This window comes from Neovison vison, chromosome 7 (genome assembly GCF_020171115.1).
Source record: "Neovison vison isolate M4711 chromosome 7, ASM_NN_V1, whole genome shotgun sequence".
Lineage (NCBI taxonomy): Eukaryota > Metazoa > Chordata > Mammalia > Carnivora > Mustelidae > Neogale > Neogale vison.
In genome coordinates, this window is record NC_058097.1 from 145,684,066 (window position 1) to 145,701,090 (window position 17,025).

Consider the following 17,025-nt stretch of genomic DNA (forward strand, 5'->3'; position numbering starts at 1 on the left):
ACTGAGCCACCCAGGCGCCCTACTGTGGAAAATTTTTAGTGGTTTTCCTTTTTTTGATGTAATTTTAAAATAAACACTGTGGTTCTTTTTTTTTTTAATTGCAGAGCAGCTTTTTCATAGGTCATACTATTTCCATAAGATAGATTCCCAGCCCCGTAATTACTGGATCAAAGAATGTGAAACTTTGAAACACCTGCTGCTTCCAGGAAACTCCCAATATACATTACTTTAGGAAATCCTGATATATTATAGCTCTGGGAGTGCTTCTTATAGGCACAAAAGGTCTATCCTTTAACCACTCTCTCTTTACTTCTTAAATATTTTATTTATTTGACAGAGAGAGGGCATAAGCAGGAGAGAGGCAGAGGCAGAGGGAGAAGCAGGCTCTCTGCTGAGGGGAAGCCACCCTCTGGACTTGATCCCAGGACCCTGAGATCATGTCCTAAGCTGAAGGCAGAGGTTTAACCAACTGAGCCACCCAGGCCCCCCAAACCTCTCTTAACTGATATTATATTCTACTGCTTTAGAGCTCAATACCTTGTACAAATATACCTTTGCAATAACCTCGGGTTTGATCAACATTCATCTAGATAAAATGTTGCTCTCACTAATAAAGACATCTTCACTCAAATCAGTAAGGATTTTCTAAAGAGAGCTCTTCAAAGGTAGAAGCTCCCCATTACTGGAGGCAGGTAAGCAGAGACTGGACACTTAGTAGAATGTTATAAATTCCTTCTTTCTTTCATTCCCCAAACCTTTAGGTAACAGCTTTTTCCTTCGACCACGTGCAAGGACCTGAAGACCCACAGATGAAAAATTTTAGGGTGCTGCCACCCAAGCTAACTTTCAAGTTTGGCTAAATGGTTAGGTCCTGGTGTCTTCTGAATTCTTTGTTGCTGGCTGTACCTTAATTTTAGGTTCTGGAAGGTGTATCTGTGAAAGGCGGGAAACCCAGGAAATGCAAACAAGCTTTTATGAGATTTCACTTAATTATGTTTCTTAGAACAATCTATTAAGCTTACCTGTGGGTGTTGGATACAGAGAAAAATTCTGGAAGAAGGACCATTCAGGGTCAGGGAAGGGAGAGGCAATTCCTGGTTGGGGGGGTGGGGGAGTGAACCAAAAAAAGCAGTTATCTACTAGTCTTCTTCCAGTTTTGCTCATTTCCTGTAGCCCCGAACCTACAGTATCAAGCCCCCAAACCCTACCAGCCAGAATTAGCGCGGGTCGGCGCTGGAGCGGCGTGGGCCATTTAGGAGCCCGGAACCTCGTGCGCGGGGTCCGTGCAGCAGCTTGCACCGGGAAGCATTTGGGCGCTGCACCGCCCTGCGCTTTGCCCTTCAGCGGCGTTCTCGGAGGAGAAAGCTTGTGGAGGGCGGTGAGCCCGTGGTCCTGCTAGTTTTCTTTGTAATTGGTGGTCCGAGGCCAGGCCTCAAGTGGGAACGGCGTCACCATGATGGACGGAAGGCCGGGCCGAGTGCCCTTACAGTTCCTGCCGGATGAGGCCCGGAGCCTTCCCCCGCCCAAGCTGACCGACCCGCGGCTCGCCTACATCGGCTTCTTGGGCTACTGTTCCGGCCTACTTGATAACGCGATCCGGCGGAGGCCGGTGATGTCTGCCGGTGAGGGCTACGCGGGCTGGATCGGCTGGGAGGCTAGGGGGTCGGGCGCTGCCGGCCGGTTCCCTTGTAGGACGCCCAGGTGCTTTCGCTTTTCCGGGCCTTTTCACCTAGCAGGCCCCGCTCGCCTCCCAGGGACATCTGCGCCCCGTGAGGCCTTCAGAACCCGGTGGGGCCAAAGTGGCACTTACGGAAACTGAGGTCGTTGCAGCCCACTAACCCATAGTGGGTGTGTGCAAAAATGAGCGTGTACTTCTCGCCATGCACTACTGACATTACGTGCACTATAGTCTTCGTCCTCAAAATACTTTTGGGGAATGAAGAAACGGCTTTGGAGGGGTTAACCCATCTTGCCCAGCGTCTTATGGCCATTAAGTAGCAAGCCTGTTTTTAGACCTCAAGTCTATATTCAAAGTCCGTGCGTCTCAAACCTGCTGTGCATACTAATAATCTGGGGATCTTGTTAAAATGTGGATTTTGATTCAGAAGGTCTGGGAAGAAGCCTGCTGTTAAAAAGCTTCCAGATCCAGCTGGTCTGGGGACTTGCTTTGAGTAGAGAGGATGAACCGCTGAGCTGTAATCATTCTATCTGTTCATTTATTATTTAGTTATTTAAGGGAGACAGAGATAGCAAGAGAGCACCAGCGGGAAGGAGAGGGAGAAGCAGGCTCTCGACTCAGCAGGGAGCCCGTCGTGGGTCTGGATCCCACAATCCCCCAGGGTCATGACCTGAGCCAAAGGTCGAGGCTTAACCACTGAGCCACCCAGGTGCCTCTGGGCTGTATTCTTTAGTAGTGTGTCAGTGGCCTCCTGTCAGATAATAGCTGCCATGGCAGCTGTGCTAAGGGCAGTGGATTTCCAAAGGGAAAAGAGGAGGAAAGCTTTGGAAGAAGTGTCTTGGAACTTCGCTTTGATTTATCAGGCAAATACCAGGCGAGAGCCTTTCCAGGCCCATGGGACGCTAGTGGAAATAAACGGAGGCAAGGGCCTCTGAGCTGAGAGAAGTTTGATGATAGAGTGTGTAGTGTAGGGTGATAAGGCAGATTTAGAGATAATGGCAATTTATTCTCTAGGCAGACGGGAACCTTTTTAGCTTTTGAGAGTTGTTGGGGTTAGGAGGGGGGGTAGAGTGAGGAGATACAGAAATCAGGCCTTTTGGTTTTTTGTTTGTTTGTTTGTTTTTGAGTAGGCTTCATGCCCCAATGTGGGGCTTGAATTCACCACCCTGAGATCAAGAGTTGAACGTTCTACCGACTGGTCCAGCTAGGCACCCCCAGGCCTTGTGTTTTATTTTTTATTTATTTATTTTTAGAGAGAGCGACCCCCAAGATCGTGACCTGAGCTGAAATCAGTATCGGACACTTAACCAGCTGAGCCACCCAGGCAACCCTGGGCCTTGTGTTTTATATTTTGTTGTTGCTTTATTTTTTTAAAAGATTTTATTCAGGGACGCCTGGGTGGCTCAGTTGGTTGGACGACTGCCTTCGGCTCAGGTCAGGATCCCGGAGTCCTGGGATCGAGTCCCGCATCGGGCTCCCAGCTCCATGGGGAGTCTGCTTCTCCCTCTGACCTTCTCCTTGCTCATGCTCTCTCTCACTGTCTCTCTCTAAAATAAATAAATAAAATCTTTAAAAAAAAAAAAAGATTTTATTTATCCATTTGTTAGAGACCACACAAGCAGGGGGAGCAACAGGCAGAGGGAGAAGCAGGCTCCCCGCTAAGCAAGGAACCCAATACAGGACTTGATATTAGGACCCTTGGATCACCACCCCACCCAAATGCAGATGCTTAACGGGCTGAGCCATCTAGGTGTCCCAGGCATTGTGGGTTTTTTGTTTGTTTGTTTGTTTTAAGATTTTATTTATTTGAGAGAGAGAGAGAACACAAGCATGGGGACCAACAGACAGAGGGAGAAGCAGACTCCCCACTGACCGGGGAGCCCAATGTGGGGCTTGATCTTGGAACTTGAGGACCGTGACCTGAGCCAAAGGCAGATGCTTAACCACCTGAGCCACCCAGGTGGCCCTGGGGGTCTTGTATTTTAAAAGGAAGGTCAACTTGGGGCACCTGGATGGTTTAGTCTTTTGAGCACCAGCTCTTGCTTTCTGCTCAGATCATGATCTCAGGGTTGTGAGATTGAGCCCAGCTCCCTGCTCAGTGAGAAGTCTGCTTGAGATTCTCTCTCCCTCTGTTGTATCTCCCCTGACTCTGCTCTCATACCGTCTCTCTCTCTCCCCCAAATAAATAAATAAATCTTGAAAAAAAAAGTTGGGGAGAAGGTCAGCTTTGTCAGTGCAAAGCACTGATTGGAGCCAAGGTGCTCAGTTAAGAAGAAAGCTAATACAGTGGTTCAGGCAACCAGGAGTCACCTCACTTGTGCCTCTTTTGCCACCTTCTAGCTATAGTTCATGCCTGAAGGCCGGCTCCCAGCTCACCAAATACCAGGATTTCCAGTGCGCAAATAGTATGACCCCTCTCCACAGAAAGGAATGATCTTTGTCTATTTCTGTCTGTAGGGAGTTGAAGTTTTCTCCCTTTTCATCACCACTCCACATTTCCCCAAGCCTATCGTTTGTTGTAATGGAAAGAACTCCACTTTGGAACTAAATGGCTTAACTCCACTGTCTCCTATCTGTGTCACCTTGGGCAAGTTACTTGGTCAGGCCGTTCAGAGGCAAAAAGTATCTTCATCTATAAAATGAGAATAATTGGAGCACTTGGGTGACACAGTTGGTTAAGCATCTGACTCTTGGTTTCAGCTCAGGTGGTGATCTCAGGGTCGTGAGATGGAGTGCCCTGTAGGGCAGAGTCTACTTAAGGCTCTCCCTCTCCCCTCCGTCCCCCCACCCCGTACTCACTTGCTTGCTCTCTCTTGCTCTCACTCTCTCAAATAAATAATTTTTTTTTAAGATTTTATTTGTTTATTTGACAGACAGAGATCAGAAGTAGGCAGAGAAGCAGAAGAGGCAGAGAGAGAGGAGGAAGCAGGCTCCCTGCTGAGCAGGGAGCCTGATGTGAGGCTCAATCCCAGGACGCTGAGATCATGACCTGAGCCGAAGGCAGAGGCTTTAACCCACTGAGCCACCCAGGCGACCCTCAAATAAATAAATCTTTAAAAAATAAAGTAAGAATTAATCTGCATATTTGTTGTGAGAATTGAGATTCTATAGATAAAATGCCTCATACAAAGAAGGTGCTGGACAAAATTTCCATTTCTTAGCTGTTGTTAAACAGTTTACCATATATTTGTTCAGCATTTGCTAAGCTCTTTCTCTCTGCCAGGCAGTGTTACATACTGGGTATATGGGGTAAAGAATACTGTCCCTGACCTTGAAGAGCTCTTAATCGAGAGACAACTAAATAGTCCATAATGGGTCTAGGCATGGCAGAGAATGTGTTTTCATAGAATTAGTTGAGCAGTGAGCACTTTGGGAGCACAGAGGAGATACAGATTGAATAGAGACTATTCCAGAGGAAGAGCATAATAGTCAAGAGCACATGATTTTGGGTTTGACACCACCTCCATCCTACTAGCCATTTGATTCTGGGCAAGTTACTTATCTCCATGAGCTTCAGCTTCCTATCTATGAAATAAGGATATCTACCTCCGTGTGGCTGTGAAAACTAGATAAAGCCCTTAACCCACTGAGCCACCTAGGTGCCCCTAGATAAAGCCCTTAATCTAGGGCGAGGGGTCAGAGTTCCTGAGTTCCCTGGGTGTCCCTAAGTTGCTTTGGATTGAGGAATTTATTGAAATGGGTTTCAGCAGCATTTATTTACATGTACTGTGTTTGTCTAATTTAATGATTACCATATAGCAGTATTCAGTAAGTATTCGTTGACTAAGTAAGTATCGATAGATTACAAGGAAGTCTAAAACCTGGTCCCAGCCCCCCAGAAATTTATAACCTGACTAGCATATCCACTTAAAAGACAAACTGTGGTACATGTTTATGCATGTAGGTTAACAGGTGTGACAAAGGAGCAGGGAAGGAGGAAAATGCAGTGGATTTTCTTTTTTTTTTTTTTTTTTAAAGATTTTATTTATTTATTTGACAGAGAGAGATCACAAGTAGGCAGAGAGGCAGAGAGAGAGAGAGGAGGAAGCAGGCTCCCTGCTGAGCAGAGAGCCCGATGCGGGACTCGATCCCAGGACCCTGAGATCATGACCTGAGCCGAAGGCAGCGGCTTAACCCACTGAGCCACCCAGGCGCCCCTGGATTTTCAAAACTATAGCCATGGAGAGTACCTGGCATGCTGTATTTAGTTTTGGACTATTCTGTAAATGAAATCATATTGTATAGATCTTTTTCAAGTTAGCAGAAAATATTAAGTAGAATTTTTTCTTAAGCTTTTCCCCCATCTGGAGTTCAAAACCCATGTTGGTACCACTTGTCTGTCTTAAATTTATAGTTAGTTGGTATCTAAGTGTAGTACACCAAATTAAATGTATTTATTGATTTCTAGTTTAATATGTCAATAATTTATGGTGTTCTGCAAAGACCATGGTTTCCAAGCTTAGATTCACTTAATAAAAAAAAGGGAAATTGATTGTGGAGGAGTTGTGCATGTGGTAGGAGAGAAACCACCACTGAGAGGAAGGGAAGAGCTTAGGAAAAGGGGGACATGGTAAGAGGCCAAGCATGCCTTTAGGGCTGGGACACTGACATCATTTTCTGAAACATTCAGGAAGTCTTCTGTGAGGGATATGGTTAAGCATCGAGTCTAGGTCTTTGTGTAGTCTGGTGGCACACAGTAGAGCCCAGCACACTTTGGTTTGCTGAATTGCAGGCGGCCCATTAGGGGAAGAGATGGCTATTTGGGGTAAGGGAGAATGCAAGAGTCTAGGCCCTATCCAGTTACAGATCATAGTAATATTTTGCATTTTTATTGTTTTACATATTTTTCCAAAATATTTTTACATGCATTTTCCTTTGGTTTATACAATACTGCTGTGAGAATGATATGGTAAGTATTATCTTTGTTTAAAGGTAGTGAGTTGACTTGCCCAAGGCCATTTATCCATTTATTAAAATTTATTAAGTGCTATCTGCGTGCTGGGTCACAAAGATGCATTAAGCATTGGCTTTGCATGGTAGTAGATGGAAACAATTTCTTTAGCAGTTTACGTATTAATTGGGAGACCTTCACCCTGTTAAGAACATTAAGGAAAGTTCTGGGAAGACTTCTTAGCAGAAGTGATAATCTGAATTGAATCTTGAGGAGGTCTCTGGGCAGAGAAATAACCGGTGGATGTCATAAAAAAAGCATGGAAGTCTATTTGCATGAGGAATTAAAAGTAATTCAGCACTGCTGGAGCACAGTGTGCATATCAGGGAATGTCAAATAAATATGGAAGAGTCAGCCCATGAAGGGCCTGGGAGGCCATTATATAGGAGTTTGGTCCCCTGTTGGGTATAATTGAAGAAGAAGAGGCTGACAGGCTAGGTTTGTATTTTAGTAAAAACTCCTCTAATGAGAGGCTGGGATAAGTGTGGAATGGGAAATGAGATGAAAAGAGCAGTTAGTGTGAGTGAGAGATGAGTTCCCTGAAGTGAGGTGAGGAAATATTTATAAGGACTTGACAGGACTCAGTGGCTGAATGAAGGGATGAGGGTGGGGAAGGGGGAGGGGTGTTGTTGATTACTGTGTTTATTACCCAGGACTTAACTTTCTGGGTGAATGGTCTTCTTATTCTCTGAATTAAGAGGAAGAGGTATGACTAGGAGGGAAGGAAGTTCATTTGGGAGTATTCAGGGGAACATACCTGTCAAACATTTGTATATATCTGTTATTCAGCATGGTTGTTTAAGTTGAACACAGTGGCAGGTCACCAGTAGGTGGACAGAAGATAAAACTATAGGAATCAATGAATTCTTCAAAGGAATGCTCGTGGGATAAGAAGAGGGCTGGGGATAGAATTCTGGGGCATAGCTAGAAAATCAAACCTGCAGTTAACCTTCTTAAAAAGATGCTTCTGTGTATAAAGTTCAGACCTTTGGATCTCCCTTCACAATTCAGATTTTGGCTTTTCCTAGATCATATGACTTGATCTTCCCAAGTCTCATTATTATAGGATTTTTTAAAAAGATTTTATTTATTTATTTGACAGAGAGCACAAGTAAGCAGAGCAGCAGGCAGAGGGAGAGAGAGAAGCAGGCTCTCTGCTAAGTAGGGTGCCTGATGTGGGGCTCCATCCCAGGACCCCGGAACCATGACCTAAGCCGAAGGCAGTTCTTAACCAACTGAGTCACCCAGGCACCCCTATAGGATGGTTTTTTCAACATAGTTTTTGAATAGGAAATTCATAACACACGGTACAAAGTTTAGAAGGTAAAAATATATTAATATATATTTGTAGAGTAGCTGGCTTCTTTGGTAACCAGTAAATATGCAAATATAAGTTGGTGTATGGAGACAAACCAAATTGCTTTTCAAGCATTTATAGAGGACTTCATCTCTGTCACATCACACCCTGAACATGTCCTGGAATACAAGTGAGTTTAGGTCTTCAGGATTTTGTAGTAATCCACCTTTTCTCCTGAGGAAATTTATAAAACCTGAATTTATAAAACTTTGGGTTCCATTAATAGTTATGTTTGTAGGGACGCCTGGGTGGCTCAGTTGGTTAAGCAGCTGCCTTTGGCTCAGGTCATGATCCCAGTGTCCTGGGATCGCATCGGGCTCCTTGCTCTGCAGGGAGCCTGCTTCTCCCTCTGCCTCTGCCTGCCATTCTGTCTGCCTGTGCTTGCTCTCTCGCCCTCTCTCTCTGATACATAAATAAATAAAATCTAAAAAAAAAAAAAAAGTTATGTTTGTAGATTTAATGTTGCTTTTCATAATTGCCACATTTCTTTAGGAAGATATATCATGGTCAAGGCTTTTTCGAAAGAACCATGTAGAAGAGCATTTTTTTTTAAAGACTGATAGAAGAAATAATGATAAATTGTATGTCTGAACTGCAAAACCGATTTTAAATATACGCTGACTGATTTTTGCTTTCTTTGGGATTTGTTTGAATTTTAGGTTTGCATCGCCAGCTCCTATATGTTACTTCCTTTGTCTTTATTGGATATTATCTTTTAAAACGTCAAGACTATGTGTATGCTGTGAAGGACCATGATATGTTTGCTTATGTAAAATCACATTCAGAGGATTTTCCTGAAAAAGGTATTTCAAATTAACTGTAGCAAATCTCTTTCATTTTTTCTTAATCTTTTAAAATTTTTGTTTATTTATTTTTAAGATTTTATGCATTTGTCAGAGCATTAAGCAGGGGGAGTGACAGACAGAGGGAGAAGCAGGCTCTCTGTCTAGCAAGGAGCTGGGTAGTGGGACTCAATCCCAGGACTCTAGGATCATGACCTGAGCTGAAGGCAGACACCTAACCAACTGAGCAACCCAGGTGTCCCCCTTTTTTTTTTTTTTAAGTATTATTTATGTATTTATTTAGAGAGAATGAGAGAGTGAGCACAAGTGTGGGGTAGGAGAGAAGCAGATTCCCTGCTGAGCACAGAGCCCAATTTGGGGTTCTATCCCAGGACCCTCAGATCATGACCTGAGCCAAAATCAAAGAGGCTTAACCGACTGAGCCACCCAGGCGCCCCTGGTTAATCTCCCCCACCCCCCACACAAAGATTTTATTTATTTGACAGAGAGATCACAAGTACGCAGAGAGGCAGGCAGGGGTTGAGGGGGAAGCAGGCTCCAGGCTGAGCAGAGAGCCCAGTGCAGGGCTCGATCCCAAAACTCTTAAGACCATGACCTGAGCCAAAGGCAGAGGCCCAACCCACTAAGCGACCCAGGTGCTCTGCCCCTAGTTAATCTTACACATGCCTGTGGCTTCAGGTACCTTCAGTATTCTGGTAACCCCCACATCTTTGCCTAACTGGAATTCTCTTGAATTTGTATATCCAGTTTCTGGGCAGCTACCTCTGTGTCCATCAGGCAGCAAATAGAATTTATGTCCCCTCTGCCTGTGCAGACTTCCTGTTCTGTGTTCTGCATCGGTGAGTGGCACTCGCTACTCCATCCAGAAGCCTGGGAAGCATCTTCCCGTCTTTCTTTGAATTCTCATTCGTCTTCAAGACTTGCTCTTCTAGGGCACCTGGGTGGCTCAGTGGGTTAAAGCCTCTGCCTTCGGCTCAGGTCATGATCTCAGGGTCCTGGGATCAAGCCCCGCATCAGGCTCTCTGGTCTGCAGGAAGCCTGCTTCCTCCTCTCTTTCTCTGCCTGCCTCTTTGCCTACTTGTGATCTTTCTCTATCAAATAAATAAATAAAATCTTTAAAAAAAAAAAAAAAAAAAGACTTGCTCTTTTACTTCCTAAGTATTTTTTAATTCTAAACTTCTGTTTCTCTCCTGTTGCCACTCCCCCAGTTCATGTCCTGATAATCTTCTGCTTGGACTATTGCACTTGCCTTTCATCTCACTGAATGAGGTGATCTCTGGACAAATATGGATATGCCTAAAAAGGATTGCTCATAGTAGCTATCCATAGCTTTTAGGATAAAATCCAGACTCTGAGGAGGGCTTATTTCCTCAGGCTGAGCTAGTTGCCTGCTAGACTTTGCCCACACCTTTTATCTACCACATGACATGCATGTGTCTGTGTCCCACAGTAGACTGTAGATTAATCTCTGTTTCCCCAACCTCCAGTACAGAGCCTCTGCTAGTAAGCAATAAGTAATAGCTGACCTGATCTACACAGAACCCTGCCTTTGGGGCGCTTGGGTGGCTCAGTTAGTTAAGCATCTGCCTTCCGCTCAGGTCATGATCCAAGCCCCACATCAGGCTTCCTGCTAAGCAAGGAGCCCACTTCTCCCTCCTCCCCATTCGTGCTCTAGCTTGCTATCTCTGTCACTATCTTTTTCAACAAACTAAAGTCTAAAAAAAAGAAAAATGCACCTGCCTCATCTCCTGTCACTTGCGTCCTGGCTCATGAAACACTGTGTCCTTAGCCTGCCAGGTATCACTTTGTGCACACCCTATACCTTCATGATCCTCTACCTGCTCCATCTTTACCTATCCACTGAACAAATTCCAGCTCAGCAGTCATCATCTCAAAAAAGCCCTGGCCCAGCGACAAACAGGAATTTCCTCAGGACAGCCCACTTACTGCTCTTCAACTACAAATTTGATTGTAATATAAGTGTTTTCTTGTTTGTATTTTACATAAATATACATAAGACAGATGTGCTCATATGTGATGAGTGAGTGAATGAATGTAGAAAATTTTTGAGCTTGTAAATATATAGATCTTAAATAGATTTTCCTATTTGTGTAAATGTGTGATATTAAGCATTTAAATTTCCTTATAGTGAGTGATGGTATCTAAGGTCCTGTTTAGCTCTAAAATTTTATTATTCTATTTAATATTCCCATAGCCTTCAGTCACATATGTGATGTTTATGGTGGATCAAAAAGGTACAGCTTCTTTTTTTAACCAGTGAAGAGTTCAAATAGAGTACAAAACCATGTATCAGGGATAGGGAATACTCAGAACTGCCGGATGTTGGAGTCGGATTCTTGGGAATATTGATTCCTAAGAGTGAGAGTGAGACCCAGTGGCAAGAGCGGTCCTCAATCCCAGGCCTCTGGCTTACTGCCTCCTTTGTATACCAGCGCCCTCTGTCAGCAGGAGCTTGTGCAGCCTCACCACCTCATTCCGTCCCTGATGAGTGGCAGGTGTGCCCACAGCCTCCTGCACTGCCAGCCTGGACCTGGAAGCTGACCACCTCGACCCCTGGCCCTCTCACCTGACCTGTGCCCCTCCCTGTTCATTCCTTCCTTTACTCCTTCAGCCAGGACCCCCTGGCAGCGCTTTTCCCCTCCAAGGAGCCATCTGGATGTCACCGCAAATTCTTCCAAAGTTATCCTTCATCCGGTGAAACAGAATGTCTCGGTGGTTACTAAACTATGGTTAAAGACAAGAACATAAGGAAATTTTTAGAAGTTTATGTCTACAAAAATATTAAGTGTTAATTTTTCTTTAGGAAATATGATTTCTAGAACATATTTTGAAATAAATTTTTTGTGATCTTCCCCTTTACAGATAAGAAAACGTATGGCGAATTGCTTGAAGAATTCCATCCAGTGCGTTGAAGTCTCCAAAATGCTTCCTTTGGTTTCACCGATACCAGTTATTCCTGAGTTTTGTGGAGCATGTTTCCATGATATGGAAAGTTTATGTTAATCTGTGTGTTAACACCTTATGATTAAAATAGTCATCACAAACACTCTGACTCCTTTTTATCGTAAGAAAAATAATTCATCAGAGAATGGTCAGTTTCCATTCACCAAGTTTTAAGACATTTGACAGGTTTAAAATGGAGTTTAGCTCAGAGTTGGCAAGGGATAGCCTGTAAGCCAAGTCATGTCTACTGCCAGTACGTTTTATTGGAACACAGCCATGCTTCTCTGTTTCCATGTCAGTGGCTGCTTCCATGCTACAAGGGTAGAGTTGAGTGGTTGTGACAGAGACCTTATGGCCTGTAAAACCGAAAGTGTTTAATATATGGCCCATTACAGAAAAGGTTTGCCTGTTCCAGTTCCAGTAGAAAGCGAGACAAAGCAAGCCAGATTATGGAGGTTTTTCTGAATCATGCAGAATAATTTGGACTTGATCCTATAGATGATGGGAAGTCACTAAAACGGTTTTAGTGGAATGACATGGTCAGGTTTGTATTTCTGAGCTCTCTGCAGTAATCAGTATAGAGGGTAGTTTAAAAGAAAGAGGCTCAGGACTGTGAGGACAGAAGACTGTAATGGCAGAGGGGTCTTTGTAGATGGATCACCCTGGTGAAAGTGGGCTCAGCTGCTAACATGGGCTATAGCCACGCTTGGTGTCATTAAAAGGAAAATCCCCATCTACCTGCAATAAACTTATTGTTAATGACTTCTTGAATTCACGTATTTGTCCAAAAAGTTTCCAAGCTCAGATTTTATGATCAGATTAGTTTTGGGAGATCAGTAAGATTATTTCTCTACATGATTTCAGATTAGAATGAATATAAACATATGGCTTCTGGGCAAAATCAGATGAGTCCCATGTCTGTTCTCTTGGGTCTCCCCTGTTAAAAATGAAATCATGTCTGAAAAATTAAAGTAGAAGCAAAGATGTATCCAAGTTTTTTTTTAATTGCTACTTCAACAATTAAAAAGTACTGTTCATTCATGCTTGGCAGGTACAAGAGTGTAAGCCATTCATCCTAAGGGACTTTGCTCTCCCTTAGTCCTGGAGGATAAAAAGTAAGGGCTAGAGTAAATACAAGGTGAGGGGGGAGGGAAAAAAAAAAATCAACCTTTGATAATAGCACTCACATGCCAGGGGCTTTTGATTCATCTTTTTAAATTTTCATGACAATCTCGTGAGGTCAGTGATACTATCACATTTTAGAGATGAGGAATTTTAGGCTCCAGTGGGTTACATAACGTCCAGGATCATGTGAATGACCGCTCAGAGAAAGGATGTGAATTTAACTTGGTCAGTTGTGAAAACTTGTGGTCTACCGTACCACACACTGGCAGGTAATGCCGAGCTCCTCATGAACCACTGGCAACCACCCCTGCTGGAGAGAGAAGTGAGGGGAGTTGTGAATAGCAGCAAGCATTCTAAAGGTGACCTGTGCCAAGTCCACAAACTGGCGCTCTGAGGGAGGCAGGAAAGCATCCCAGGACGCCGAGGTGCCTTTGTTTCCAGCTGCAGGTCCAGACCATTCCCATCTGCCTCAGAGCTAGTGTTCGTGTCCTCACCACACAGTCTGCCTTCTGTCACTTGAAGGGATCTGTGGAGAGCAGAAATGTAACAAACCAAGTCAGTATCAATCCCTATCATGCACCCACTGAAGTAGGAAAAATAACACAGCAGCTCGACGGTAGTGTCACTGTAGGAAATCTGGCCGTGCAATAGCACCCCAAGAATGAGGTTATCAGAGCTGTGACAACAGCTAGTTTCACCTCCACGTTTTACTGACAAGAAAGCTGGACTAGTTGTCCAGGGTCACACAGAGGTCAGTGGTAGAACTGGGGCAAGAGCCCAGATTTTTTAACTTCTGCTATACCAGATTGCCTCTACAAAAACCAGGTTCCTACGTGCTGACACATGGCACAGAACCGCTGCTCTTGTCTCTGAAGGAGTTGGGCAGGTCAAAGCGCTTTTTCCTTCCTTCCTTCTCTTCCCTCCTTCCTCTCGTCTTCCTCCCTTCTTCCTCCCTCCCTCCCCTTTTTTCCTTCATCCCTTCTTCCCTTCTTCCTTCCTTCCTTTTTTTCCTTCCTTCCTCCTTTTTTGCGAAAGTTGGCACCAAGTTGGATTTTTTGTTCTAGTTTGTTTTAAAGATTTGTTGATTTATTTGAGAGAGAGAGAGAGCAGGAGCAGAGGGGGAAGGAGAAGCAGGCTCCCTGCTAAGCAGGAAGCCTGATGCGGGGCTCCATCCCAGGACCCTGAGATCATGACCTGAGGTGAAGGTACACGCTCAACAGATAGCCATTCAGGCACCCCTGTTTGTTTTTTAATTGAAGTATAATTGGCCTACAAAGAGCAGGGTTTCACTCTACCCTGCCATCCCCCATCCCCACCTGCAGCCAGACTGCAGAATCCTAAGGTGTGAAGGCAGTCCACTAGCACACAGGAAGGGGATTGGACTCTAGTTAGACCAGGGCCCATTCACAGGTCAGCTCTGCCGTTCCCTGAATAACCGTGGACTCCTTTCACTTCTCAGGCCCCCAGTTTTTCTCATCTGTTAAAGGGAATGATAGTTCCATTCGAAAATTGATATGCAAGTGATTTTAAACTATAAAACCACTCAAGTGCCTGTAGTTATTTTTATCAGTACTGTTACTCTTCAGTGAAGAAAGGGAAATCCAGAGAACGGAGCTGACGACACTGAGCCCTTAGTGGTGGAGTCAGACCTTGAACCCAGGCTGGTGAACAAGCATTCACATACTTAACTAGTAAATGCACGCATGCATAAGCGCACACATATGCACATACATATGCATTCACGGGCCACCTTTCCTGCTTTCAGCCTGCAGTTCACCAAGCCTGGTCAAGAGAGTAAGACAAGCCTGGCCTTGAACCCTCCTGAGTCATGGCCCTAATACCTGGCAGTGAAGGTGCCTGCCTCAGACCCAGGCTGTTCCGCTCCCACTGAGTTGTCTCCCCTGGAATGTCCCTCAGCAGACTCTGACCCCCACCAACACCAGCATTACCTTCCCTAGAGTCCAAGGCCTACATGGCCTGTCCCATTATCTCCTGGTATTTCCTTGTCACCTCCTCAGCTTTCAGGGTAAGATTGGTGAGGATGTGATGAAGGCTGGAAAAGTGCAGGTGGAACTGAGCTTCCAGGTCCAGCTTCCCCAAGATCCTCTCCTCCTCGTCCTCTGTCTCTGCAGCTTCATGATCGGACTCATGGGCTCTGCCACCTGCCACCTTGGACCACCACTCCTGTCGGGGCAGCAGCCCGTGGTCCACATCCACGCGGATGGCCTTGAGCATGGTGAAGTATTTATAGAGATCAGGGGCCCCGTCCTGAGCTTGCTGCTCCTGCCCGTTCAACGGCACGTCCCGCAGGAGGCTGGGGATCATCACCATCTGCTCCATGTTGCGCACCGTGGCCGAGTAGCGGTCCATGACGGTCAGCAGGCAGTTCTTGGGGTAGAGCTTGGTTGGCACCTGCATGGTGGCTGCTGCTTCCTCGCTAAGCTCAGCACACTGCCCCAGCACTACGTCGAGGCTACTTTTATGTCTGGATGTGACAGCAGTTGGACAGGATGCCAAAGCCCAGCCGGTGGGGCAATACAACCCTTCTTTAGGCCAATCTCAGGGCTTGAGCACCAATTATCTGCCTCAGGCGATCCGTCTGCCCAAAGACAGACCTGCCAGCTCTCCATCTGTCATTTCAGCACTCCAAGACTGCCTCCGCAAGGGCCCGCCCCCTCTTTCATGGACTGGACTGGCCAGTTAGAGGGAAGCCTTGCCCTTTGGTGACCAGGGCTCTCACCCCAGGGCAGTCATGAACACTTTCACGGTATCTGAGACCCAGCTGCCCCTTCACTGTCTGCCTCCTCATGCGCAGTACACTTGTTCAACCCGGGGTGCCCTGGCTTTAAAATGAACTAGGGACATGAAGAAGCTTAGTATGGGGCAAAAAGCACAGACACAGGAGCCAGAAGCCCCAATCCCGCCGCTTCCCAGCTATGTTTTCGGTTGTTTGCTGGCTAACACTTATTGAACACCTAACCTCACATCAAGTTCTACACTGAGAGTAACTTGCCCATGGCCCCGTTGGAGCTGGGATGCCAGCCCAGTCCCTCCTCTCTCTCCCACCTCCAGTCAGGGCTTTAAAAGACTGGTATACGAGGTTGCCTAAATTACACAAGTGAACTAGAGCCATATCCTTAGCTGTAAACTTGAGCCATTGAGAGGATCGAAGAAGATAAAGCCCATGAAAATGCTTTCTAAACCACCAAATGTGGTTCCCAGCTGATCCTAAATGAATGCAGGTCTCTCTCAACTTGAACCTGTAATTCTACAACAATGGAATTCTTACAATGCTTCTTCACCACTGACCTAGTCCTTTGATCTGAAGTCTTGGAAGACAATAATCCATTGCACAGTCCCATTATCACAGTTGACACACTGCATTTGCTCTATTTGTTTATGAGATAACGAGGGAAATTGAGGCCTAAAGAGAGCCTTATGGTTGTGCAACAAATGTCAGAGTCAAGTGGAGAACAAGGTCTTCCAAGTTCTGGGTCAGACAGCTGCTCACTGCACCACCTTGGGTGGAAAGACCTGCTAGGGACCTTCTGCCCCAGCAGTGGGGAGAGAGGAGGAGGAGAGCACAGGGAGGGGATCTTATCTCACCTAAGCCACCCTCACTCCCTACCCCAGGGCAGGAATCCCTTCTGTACCCTGCTGACTAACCATCTGCTCTCTCCCATGCCTACAGCCAGAGCTATAGGAAACTTCATCTTTTTTTTTTTTTTAAAGATTTTATTTATTTATTTGACAGGCAGAGATTACAAGCAGGCAGAGAGGCAGGCAGAGAGAGAGGAGGAAGCAGGCTCCCTGCAGAGCAGAGAGCCCGATGCGGGGCTCGATCCCAGGACCCTGAGATCATGACCTGAGCCGAAGGCAGAGGCTTTAACCCACTGAGCCACCCAGGCGCCCCGGAAACTTCATCTTTATGGTGAACTGAACTCTACCCCCCTTTAGCTCCTCGCCAGCAAATTATAGTATTTACCCCAAGGTCGCCTGCCTTCACCATGTTTATGTTAGCACACAACTGGGTTGCCTGAAATCCATTTGACAGTCTTTAACTCGCTCAATCCCATAGTAGCTCTATGAGGCAGAAACACACGAGTAGTCCTCTTCTCAGGTGAGGGAAATGGGACTGACATGCCCA

At 45.5% G+C, this 17,025-nt stretch overlaps 2 protein-coding genes across 2 annotated transcripts; one reads left to right on the plus strand and one right to left on the minus strand.

The window, feature by feature from the left end:
* Window positions 1-1,292: 1,292 nt before the first annotated feature.
* NDUFC2 (NADH:ubiquinone oxidoreductase subunit C2) lies at window positions 1,293-11,854 on the plus strand. Its single transcript, XM_044258450.1, has 3 exons — window positions 1,293-1,622; window positions 8,646-8,789; window positions 11,673-11,854. The coding sequence occupies exons 1-3, from the start codon at window positions 1,454-1,456 to the stop codon at window positions 11,720-11,722; spliced, it is 363 nt and encodes a 120-aa protein (XP_044114385.1). The 5' UTR covers window positions 1,293-1,453; the 3' UTR covers window positions 11,723-11,854.
* Window positions 11,855-12,737: 883 nt separating this feature from the next.
* On the minus strand, window positions 12,738-15,344 carry LOC122912546 (thyroid hormone responsive). The gene is made up of 2 exons (XM_044258449.1): window positions 14,828-15,344; window positions 12,738-13,404 (listed from the first exon to the last, which is right to left on the minus strand). The coding sequence occupies exon 1, from the start codon at window positions 15,294-15,296 to the stop codon at window positions 14,847-14,849; it is 450 nt and encodes a 149-aa protein (XP_044114384.1). The 5' UTR covers window positions 15,297-15,344; the 3' UTR covers window positions 12,738-13,404; window positions 14,828-14,846.
* Between the last annotated feature and the right edge of the window lie 1,681 nt (window positions 15,345-17,025).

What these genes read in the sequence shown, in the direction of transcription:
- NDUFC2 (XM_044258450.1), top strand. Translation starts at nt 1,454, where the DNA reads ATGATGGACGGAAGGCCGGGCCGAGTGCCCTTACAGTTCCTGCCGGAT. An exon ending in GAGGCCGGTGATGTCTGCCG is followed by an intron (nt 1,623 to 8,645) that starts GTGAGGGCTACG and finishes TTTGAATTTTAG; the next exon opens with GTTTGCATCGCCAGCTCCTA. An exon ending in AGAGGATTTTCCTGAAAAAG is followed by an intron (nt 8,790 to 11,672) that starts GTATTTCAAATT and finishes TCCCCTTTACAG; the next exon opens with ATAAGAAAACGTATGGCGAA.
- LOC122912546 (XM_044258449.1), bottom strand. Translation starts at nt 15,296, where the DNA reads ATGCAGGTGCCAACCAAGCTCTACCCCAAGAACTGCCTGCTGACCGTC.